This window comes from Larus michahellis, chromosome 4 (assembly GCF_964199755.1).
Source record: "Larus michahellis chromosome 4, bLarMic1.1, whole genome shotgun sequence".
Classification (NCBI taxonomy): domain Eukaryota; kingdom Metazoa; phylum Chordata; class Aves; order Charadriiformes; family Laridae; genus Larus; species Larus michahellis.
In genome coordinates, this window is record NC_133899.1 from 188403 (window position 1) to 198938 (window position 10536).

Here is a 10536-nt window from a genome sequence, read left to right on the forward strand (position 1 = left end):
ATGGGCATTATCTCCTCTTGACCACACAGGCACTCCTCCCGTTTCCACAGATTGAACAGACACCAGGCTAACAGTTCCTTATTACTTCACGGAGCTGACGTATTCAGCAATCAGTAACCCTGGCATTGCTGGCGTGTCATGAACAGCCTGTACAGTCTGAACATTATCTCTTCTTGACTGCACCAGCACTCCTCCCGTTTCCACAGAATGAGCAGTCCTTATTACTTTATGGAGCTGACGTATTCAGCAATCATTAACTCTGCCACTGATGGCATGTCACAAACAGCTCGTACGATGAACTGGCCTTGAACACTTAGGCACCGTCACCTGGCATGGCTAGCTCGGGTCCAGGGGGCAATGCCACGCCACACCAGTGGGCACCAGCACCCGCCACTCTGTTGGGGGCTACGGGGAAGGGGCTGTGAGGGCCCAGGGGCAGGTGCAGACGGGGCTCTTCTGTGGGGAAGGGGCCAGGCCACCACAGCAAGTCTCCAGCATCAACGGGGCAGGAGTGGCCACCTCCGGTCTGTGCCAGGCTTGCAGGGCCCATCCCACCCTCAGGGCCTGGTGGGTGCCTTTGCGGGTCTGAGGTGCTCCCACATTGCCCCTGCTGGGGACAGGGCAGGCCTGCGGCACTGCAGCCCCATGGGCCGAGCGAGGGGCACCCACACAGTGGCCAAGCCAGACCTGGTGCAACAGGAGCCCAGTGCAGAGACTGGAATGTCAGAATGTTTATTAATAAAAAAAAGTCACAATAACTTACTCCCTTTGTCATACAAAGGGCTCGGTACAAAGAGCTCTGGCCTCCTAAGGTAACACAGGTAAGTGAGGGGTGGGTACTTTTCTTTTGTCCTCTGAGACTGTGGCCTTCTCCTGTCCCCAAGGGGAAGCACAGCCAGCACAGGAGCTACTGGCCACAAGGGGCCTGGGCCATGGGGCTGGCCACAGGAGCAGCCATGTGCCCCTGCCTGCAGCTGCTTTGCAGGCAGCACAGACTGACACAGGGTGCAAATGCAGAGTATATGGAGACCACAGGCACGGGATGCCAGAGGGTGTGCAAGCTGCAGTGGAGGAAGAGAGAAGTGGCTGCTTCTTCCCACAGTGCTGAGGGGTCTGTGGAGCACAAAAAGTGCAAGCAGCCACTGTCCTGCTGCTTCAGGCAGGGGGATGAGGGGGCTGGCTGGAAGCAGCCCTGCCTGCCTGGCTGCTGCCTCACACAAGGTCTAGCCTGGCAGAGGCAGGAGACCAGCTGTGGCTACTTGTCACACTCCTCCTGGGCCCCCTCAGCACCTTGGTAGTGCATCTCACAGAACTCCTGAATGCGACTGCAGGCCTCCAAGATCATCTCCTCAGGCACAGTGATCACCACGCGGAAGAAGTTTGGGTACTCAAAGCACTGAAATGAGAAAGGATGAAGCTGTCAGACTACCTGGGATAGTGGTGTAGTTTCAGAGCCCTGCCTTGGGGCCACATGCTCTGTCAGCAAGTGAAAATGGTCAGTGTAGGACAGACTGGAGGACAGCAGGGCTGGGCTCTTCCTCCCTTAGACTGTTTTTTCTGTTCCAAGCAAATCTACATGGATGTGATGCTGTGAGGGTGACAGGCCAAAGGACTTTGCATGGACTACACAGGACCCAGGGAATGGGCTGGAAGAAGATAGGGAAGGAGAGGGCTGGAGGGTATCCAAGGCCCCATCCGCATTCAATGCTGGAAGCGGAGCTAGAAGGAAGTGGGCACAGGGCATAGATGTTCTCAGCCTGTACTCTGTCCCAGTGCCTACAGGGGTGGGGGGACAGGGCAAAGGAAGGAACTTAGGTGGCAGCCGTCCCAGGCCTCTAAGGGGGCAGCTTCAGCAAGGAGATGTGGTGGTACATAGGGTTCAGGGATACAGCTCTGCCAACCTGAGAAATACAGAGCAATCCTAGAGCTGGGAAGATCCCGGCACCCTGACTGAGGGCTGTTAGTGAGCCAGAGACTGCCAGTCCCCATCCCTACATGCTGCACTTGGAGCTCACACACCATTACAGACCATGGACGCTGCACACACAGCTCCCAACCTGTCCCCAGAACTCAGGGATAAACCCCTGTTGCTTCTCTCCCCATGCTTCGGCCCCACAGCTCGCTGGGCTCTCAGGGTTAGGCTCACCGTGGCTGGCAAGCAGAAGACAGACTGCTCCGAGATGAGTCGCTCGGTGAACTCCACATCGTTTTCAAACTCAGGGAAATGCTCCATCTCAATCTCAACCTGCAGCAGAGGGATGTAACATGGCAACCAAGGGCACCACAACTATCTGCAGTGTCCCTGCTTACCCACATGACCCAACAACTTCCCAGTCAAGTGCAGCTGTCTCCCCTCAGTTTTTGCTCATTATTTGGGCCGACTGGAATGTAAGACACAAACAGAAACATATAAATGAAAACTGGGGCTTCTTTAAGAAGTATTCACTAACTGCCTAAAGCTGGAATTTCAGTTAAGGACAACTTTAGTAAAAAAATTCATGGCAAAGATACAGCAACCAATTCAAAGTGAAAAGGAATAAATAAGATATTGAAAAATAGCTTGGGAGAGAACTCTAGTCAATAATGCCTTAATAATTCTGCCATGCAAGAAATGCATATGGTAAGAAAAAGACAAACTAATGTTTTGGTTTAAAAAAAAAAAAAAAGGAAAGGCGCAAAGTCTAGAATAAAATGGAAAAAAAAACCCTTGTAGGATGATATAATTGGTAAAATGACACAGGAATGCTGAAATGTTCAATAAATATTTCTGTTCGGTATTTGGAAAGGAGGCTGTCCCTTTGTCACATAACGACATGGATATCCTGGCCATTTGTTTACAACCAAAGCTTATTTTCAACATCTTGTGAAAATATTCTTGAACAAACCAGGTCAGAGAATTTGCATTCTGAAATTCTGAAAGAGCTATGGAAGAAAAATTTCACCAGGTGATTTAATTTAAATAAATATTCAGATACTGCAGAAATACAATAGGTGTGAAAGAATCTTAGAGCTGTGCCTCTACACAAAGAGGATAAGCAGAATGACCTGCATAACTCTGGGTAAGATTGGAAACAGGGTCAACTGATAAAGACCGATATTGCAGTATTCTCCAGTTCTGGGACCACATTTTAAAAGCTGATGAAAAACTGGGGACGCTATGAGACACACACAAAAAAAAATTAAAAATGTATTAAACTTAAGAGACTTAAATGTCTCAATGGACCTTGTTGAGTTGAAAAAGGAAATTTCACCACGTCATAAAAAGTTAAAAAAACCAACAGGTATAGAAAAAGGCAGAAAAAGATGCAACAGCACAGGCAGAGGACAGACATGCTAGTAGGAAGAAGGCTACATCTTCAATAGGAAGTACGATAATCTGACTTGTGGTAACAGAGGCTTCCCACTGCCAGAAGGCTTCGCATCCAGGTAAAACAACATCGTCTTGCAAAGTTCAAGTCATGGAGTTCTGTGCAGGAGCAAGTAGGTGAAACGTACAAGCCTCTGCTACGTGAGAAGTGCACAACATATTCTGGCCTTCTGAAGTGACCAAGGGATGAGTCTACCGCACAGGGCAATGTGAAAATGCATGGTAATGGAGACCTGGTGCCAAGCACCAACCTGAAACCATTGACAAGCACTGGAAATGAGACTTTGTGTGAGGGTTGATGACCTGGAGATGGCATGTCACTCTCCTCACTTACCATGAGGTACATGGCTCCAGCAGGACGGACAGGCTGGAGGCCAGGGATAGCTGATAAGGCGGCATAACAAAGGTCAGCGTTGGACTGAAAAGCAGAAAGGAGAAATTTCAAAACAGGAGAAATTCCAGGAAGCAGCTCAGCAAATGAAAGCCAAGCTCTGGACCAGGACTATAAACAGGTTTGCCCACTGCAAATAAAGGGACAATGAATGCAAACAGCATCGGTGATCATGGCCTTGAGTACAGCAGGTATAACTGAGCTGAGCTCAGCAAGTCAGTGACAAACATCCCATCCCCTGGGTCATCAGCTCCAGCTGCAGGACTGGGCTGCCTGAAACTTATCACAGACAATATTTCTGCCCCATTTACCATGTCTCCTGCTGGAATTGGATTTGTTTGGCTCTCCTAGTCACAGACAGAACTGCACCTTGGAGCAGGGACGATGACCTACAGAGATGCGGCTCGCTCCAAACAGTCCATGAACAAAGTGTGCTGACCTGTTACCGCCTGTTTACCTTGAGCATGCTGAGGGTGTTGTGGTAGAACTCAGGGGGTGTTCGCTGCAAGATACGTTCCAGTGCTCCTTGGACAATCGTACAGGGTCCTAGGATCCTTTGACTCAATCTTAGAAGGCCATCCCTGATCTGAAAAAAAATGGTGATATTTGCAGCTCAGACTGTGCTTCCTGTAAGGGAGAGTTCCAAGGCCTACTCTCTGTATTTCTACAGCTGCTCACACCCCTCTCTTCAGTGAGCATACCGAGTACTAACGAACATTTGTTTGACTGTATGCCAGGTATTTGCAGACTATTTAGAGTGTCATTCTCTATTCCTCAGTTGCAGATTGTAATGTCACAGGCAACCTTTCGAGCTTCCCAATCTGACTGAAACCAGCTTGGAATATAGCTAATACAAATAAAGCCAGAGCTGTTCCAAATCCCACTTTGCATTTCCCTTAGGTTTGGGCCCACAATCCACACTTTCAAAGCCAGACAGGGATAACCAACATTAGCTCACTCAGTTGGTCCTCTCTTCTTCCTCCTCCTCTGCAGAAAGCCCTCTGGGAGGAAAGATCGCTGCAGTAGATGGTTGTTCTTGGAACACAGATGAACAAATAGCCAGATAAAGCACTAGCAGCGCTGCAATGTGCTTTGTACTTACTTTTAAGAGAAACCATATAAGAGCATATAGAGACCACACATGGACTCCACATGCTGGATAAGCCATGCAATACCTTCAGTGCACACTGGAGCTATCTGAGAAGAGAAAGAATTAGAAGCACACAAAAAGGACAAGACATATGTGAAGGAGCAGCAGAGACAAGGAGTGTGTTACAGTGCAGATGTGGGTAGAAGGCCATGTATGGAAGCAGATGGAGTAAGGAAGGGACACAAAAAGCCTAGAGGTGCAAAAAAGCTTGTAAGCAATTGGGTGACACCCATGTGAGAGCAAGAGTAGTACATGCCTGTATCAGTTAAAGCCCTGGTGATCCACACACTGAAGCCACTGCAGGTCTGTTGCCGTGACAGCAACACTCAGCAGTTCTCACCTCATTACCAAAGATGTCTCTCCTGTCATGAATTAGGATCCAGCCCATCCGCCAGCCAGGGACTAGCCACCGCTTTGCCAAGCCACCACAGGACAAGATGGGCACATTGGTGCTGAGAGTTGCAATGGGTTCATACTTGCAGTCAGCAAAGACCTGTGACAGGAGACTGTGTTAGGGCTCTCCCTGCCTCTATTGTGAGAGCTGCGGGGGTGTGCGTGAGGCACAACAAGAAGGGAGGCAGGGAAGTGATGGGAAATGGATGGTGAAAGCTCTTAGCTTCAAGGTATGAACATGGTAAGTGTATTCCCATGAAAGTGAGCCATTTGGGAAGAGGAAAGGAGGTGGACATAAGAGGTATCCCCAGGACTGCACACCAGAGGAATGGGAGCTCCAGGCATGGACCAAGGCACAGTATACTGGAGTGGAGCTGTTTGGCTACCATGGCCAAAAGGCCAGTGCATCAGAAAGGACAGGCAGCATGGGGGTGCAAAGGACTGCAGCTGACACTCACCATGTCTCCGTAGATCTCGTCAGCAAGGATGGGCACGCACTGTCTCGATGCCACTGTGGGAGAGAGGGCATTCAGCCTGGCCACCCTGCATCCTCCATGGGACCAGGCTTGGCAGGGCTCTGAGGGAAGCTCTGTCCCAGGGCAGAGGGTCCCTATCTTCCTCCTACAGACTGTTCACTGGGAGAGCCCAAGCACTGGAGATCCCTGCCCTGGCTGAGCCTAGTTCTGCTCTCACCGGTGGGGGCAGGGAGCACAGCCCTCCCACTGACAGGCTGGGCTCAGGAAGTGTAGGGCTCCCTGTGAACACTCTCCCTCTGTGGAGCCAGAGTGGAGAAATAAGCAGTCCAAGCCACACAGAGTATTTGAGGAAGCGCAAAACATACAGTCTGCATGTTCTTGCTCAGATAAGGCAACACCTTCACGCTGGGCAAGCCCTGCTTCCTGAGCTGGAGTCTGTCATGAGGAGAGACGCAAAGCCCTGGGCCATGGTGCTACAGTGATGCAGACATGGGCAATGTGGGCAGACACTATACTGCAACCATGGCCCAGACACACACAAGCAGGCTCACCTGCCAGGATCTTCTGGAGGTGGCTCTTGCTGAACACAGAGCCACAGGGATTCGATGGGTTGTTCACAATGAGGCAAGCTGTCTTCTCATCCACCAGCGACTCCAAGTGCTCCAAATCAATTTCCCAGCCTTTCTCTGGCTAGTGAAGTGAAGAGAAGGGGAAGTAACAGCTGAGGAACTGGACTTGCCACACAGGGTGAGGTGTGACAGGGTGCCCATGATTGCTCAGGTCATCTTCACCCACTTCTCAGGCAGGGACACGGTATTTCTGAAGGGCAGGAATGTCAGGGTTGCCCCTTCCATGCCTGCCACCACTTACCAAGAGGTTGTAGAGTTTGACCTCAATCCCCATAGACAATGCCAGAGTCTTGTAGAGGGAGAAGCCAGGCCGTGGCACGAGGATGTTCTGGCCTGGGTTGGCCAGCACTGCCAAGGCAAGCTCTATGGCCTGGCTGCAGCCACTCGTTAAGATGACGTCCTGCAAAGAGCACACAGGAGTCAGCAGAAAGCACAGCCACTCTCAAGTGCCCCAGCCACGTGGGAGTGACATAATGCCCAGGCTCTGCCAGGTGAGAGCTTCTCAGCCAAAAAGACAAATCCAGAGCCTAACTGAAAGCAGGAAACCGCCAACAACTGGAGAGCTCAGCCACCTCCTGAGGAGGGTGGAGGAGAAAAGCTCAGGGCAGTGGGTGGGAGCAGCAGGCGGTGGCTGTGGGACAAGGCCATGGGCGAGCCTTCAGCCCCACAGCTGGGCAGGGGAGGAGAGAGCCGGGCAGGGCCCCGTGCCCTGTGGTGTAGGCATGGCCAGCCTCAGCTGGGCACCAGTACCTGGGCCTTCAGTGGTGCCTCCGGGCAGTTGTAGTACGCAGCCACGGCTTCCCGGCAGGACTGGTAGCCTGGGGAAAGAGAAACCAAACATGGAAGGGAAGTTTTTTTTCACAGACCGTTGCCTTTTTCTTGCCAGTACAAGGCTCAGAGCTGCCACCCAGCTGGGGGAAGCCCATTTGTTAGTGACACTGCCCCAAGGTGGCAGAGACTGTCCTGCCTCAGGCCAAGCACCATGCAGCCCTGAGGCTGGGCCAGGCAGGCCAAGAGCAGGGTCAGACCCTGGGCAGGGAGGCAGGCTCTGGCCCCAACATGTCCTGGACACAGAACTGATGGCAGCGGGCTAGAGGGCAGCCAGGGAGCTGCTCTGACCCAGCTGGGGGCCAAGTGCTATTACGTGGCTTTCACTGTTTAGTGGTAGCATGGGGGCAGCCCATCCTGTTGCCGCATGGAACGTCCTGGGAGGCAGGCATGATCTATGCTCCGTGCATGCTTTTTGCACTAACTGCAAACAAAGCTCCTGTTGCCTGTGAAGTCATGGAGCCCAAGGGGACTCCTGGTCGAGGCAGATCAGAAAAGAACTTGGCTGCAACCCACAGCAGGGAGACACAGTCCGGAGCCCTTCTGGGTGCCTGGAACCCTGCCTGCTCTAACGGCTGGGGAAGCAAACACAGCTGCTGCAGGAGGCTTTGGGCCACAAACAGATCATGCAGGGAAGGGCACTCAGGTGTGTCTGGGGGATAAAAATGCTTGTGTTCTCATGGGACTATTGGTGAGGGCACCTGCAGGGTGCTACCGGAAAGATGTCTATGGGCTCCATATACCTGCTGTGGGGTGGCAGCTGGCACATGCCTTCATCCTGCTCTCACAGAAAGAGCTTTGTCAACTTACCAACAGATGGAGCATAACCGTTGTAACGTCCTGAGTCCAAAACCTCCTTCACAGCCAGTGTGACCTCATCATTTGTGGGAAGGTTTCCAAAGACCGTCGGGTCTCCTTTTTGAAGATTGAAAAAATAGTAAAGTTCTCACTGATCTGTGACAGGCATAGAGCTTTGTGCTTCAGAGCCCTGCAATCTGCTAGATACACAGTCTACCACATTGCCCAGAGGCTTCAGCCACAACGCTATGCTCACCTAAGGACAAGGAGATCATAGCTTTCTTCGGGTTTGGCTCCACCTTCATGCTGTCTACGATGGCTCGGACAGGATTGTAAGTCTTCTTTGACATTTCAGAAGCCCTGACAGCCCATCTTGGCTTCCGGCCCTTCACCTTCCCCAGCGATATGCTGTTCCCATTGGTCTTGAGATGAACATCCAGCATAGGGGCATGATCTCCACAGCCACTCACTTGGATCAGGTACGAGTCCATCCTGAGAGCTGTCAGTGTGAAGTGGATTTTGTTAACACTTGCCAAAAAAGGGATCTGCCTGTTTGGGGACACAGCCCATGACTCTCCAAAAATAAAACTTATGAAAGCTGTAGACCCTACCTACTGCCTATGGACAACTCAGCAGCAAGCGGGGCTGTATTTGGGGCCAGGATGGAGTGAAACCACACACGTAAGTGAGAGTGTAGCAGGAAAGACAGAGGCACCTCTCTGCTAGCTGCACCACTGCCTAGCATGGACTTGCTGCGCTGAGGAGGAGTAGGCTCCCTAAAGCCAGCAGCCAAGAGTTAGCAGCATGTTGTAGTCGCTGCTTGACTGCAGATTCAATGTTCCACTGACAGAATTGGCCAGGTCACCCTCCTCCTCATCCCCAGCTATAAACTTGCACACCTCAAGCTGCAACCAAAAGGATCAGCCCGCTATGTGTGTTCACATCCAAAATGTCCCTCCAGTCTGCAGACAGAAATGCACCACTGTTTAAATCGAATATCAGATACCACAAAGGTAGCTCTGGTCCACTGTCATCAGGGTGTACTGGGCCGTGTCAGGGGATATGTTACAGACCCTTGCCTCTGTCAGCAGAACAACAGGGAGCAACAGCCCAGCCCAGAGACCCCAGGTCAAAAGGCAGTGCTTAGAAAATGGAGTAAGACTGGTGCGGCCAAGAGAGAAATCGGGGAGGTGGCACGGCCCCAAGCAAAGGGCCTGTAGTCCTGCCCGAGGCTGGGTAACAAGCAAGGCACAGCAGAGGAACAGCTGCTTTCTAGGCCCCAAAATGCACACAAAAGGAACTTACGCACCCCAGCACACGTACCCAGAACACAAGCCAGACCCAACCAGCAAAAGCCTTACTTATCAACTGCTTTGCACCGGCAGAAGGTAAGGGACAAGGGCACAGGGCAGGCAGAGACCTCCTGAGCCCTCAAGCCTGTTCTTGCTGATACTGGCACACTAATTTGTAATCCTGCCATAAGCGGCAATTCAGTGAACAGTGGCCCTTTTCTGACGGTAGTTATTTTGCCCCATGCTCGCAGATATTCACAACACAGCTACCCCTTCCTTGCTGCAGAGACTGAGCTGGAAGAGTTGTAGTGCTGCCTGGTAAAGGCAGGATTTGCCATTTGAATGAATTTCTCACTGCTTCAATTAAGTTTGCACCTAGAGATGCCCTGTGCTGCTGCAGTTACTCTGCCAGCAGTGCCTCATTAGCCTGTTTGTAGCAACTTAGGCTGATCTAACAGGGTCACAAAGCAGGACTTCAGCTTCTCTGCTGCTAATATCTTCTGGGTCTCCTTTCTACCAAAAGAAAGGCAACTGAAGAAACATACAGCGGTGCTACTTAAAAACTGAGCAGAGAGGTGAGCCATATATCTCAGTTCAGCGGCAGGGCTGAGTCCCAAATGCAGAGTCCGTCTCAGAAGAGCCTTCACACCACCCTGCAACACTGTTCTCATGCAAAGGGGAGCTGCAGACACAGGCACAATGGATGCCTTCAATGTAGGCAGCCAGGGAAGATCTCCCCACTTCTCCCCCTGACAGATGCAAGGTACCAGAACATAGTACTTTACCTTCTACAGCACGGAGAGGGAGACACCAACAAGCTTGGGGGTCCAGTCCCTACTTTCACCCAGGACAAGTCCCCTTGAGAGGAAGTTCCTGCAAATTCTTGCCCATGAAATAAGCCCCCAAACTGGGCGTGTGGACTGAACCGTTTAGCCATTGGCTCACAGAGAAGGCTGCTCTCCCCACCCAAAAACGCCCTCTTCTCCCCATTGCAACTGCATCCACTTCAAACACCTGGAACATGCCTGCACATTAACTCTTTCTGGGGGCAGCCTACAGAGGGACACAGCGTGGCCTTCTGGAGGCTCTGGGCTGCCACCTTTTTTCACCGCTTCTCTCAGTCCTCAAAGACTGCGGGAGGGAAATCTGCACAGAGTCCAGGTATTCCAGCTCCAGCACCTTGTAATGCACCAAGAGTGGACTGATGGACCC

The 10536-nt window shown here is 51.6% G+C and overlaps 1 protein-coding gene across 1 annotated transcript; it reads right to left on the reverse strand.

Annotated features, from left to right (window-relative positions):
• Positions 1 to 716: 716 nt before the first annotated feature.
• Positions 717 to 10194, reverse strand: TAT (tyrosine aminotransferase). The gene is made up of 12 exons (XM_074582550.1): positions 10110 to 10194; positions 8289 to 8531; positions 8045 to 8149; positions 7157 to 7224; positions 6648 to 6806; positions 6329 to 6467; positions 5760 to 5812; positions 5249 to 5401; positions 4216 to 4344; positions 3702 to 3785; positions 2147 to 2245; positions 717 to 1396 (listed from the first exon to the last, which is right to left on the reverse strand). The coding sequence occupies exons 2-12, from the start codon at positions 8521 to 8523 to the stop codon at positions 1256 to 1258; spliced, it is 1365 nt and encodes a 454-aa protein (XP_074438651.1). The 5' UTR covers positions 8524 to 8531; positions 10110 to 10194; the 3' UTR covers positions 717 to 1255.
• Positions 10195 to 10536: the final 342 nt, after the last annotated feature.

Coding starts and splice junctions, on each gene's coding strand:
- TAT (XM_074582550.1), bottom strand. CDS start 8,523: ATGGACTCGTACCTGATCCAAGTGAGTGGCTGTGGAGATCATGCCCCT. Junction 3,786..4,215: donor ACACCCTCAGCATGCTCAAG/GTAAACAGGCGG, acceptor TCTGCTTTTCAG/TCCAACGCTGACCTTTGTTA. Junction 2,246..3,701: donor CTGGAGCCATGTACCTCATG/GTAAGTGAGGAG, acceptor CCTCTGCTGCAG/GTTGAGATTGAGATGGAGCA.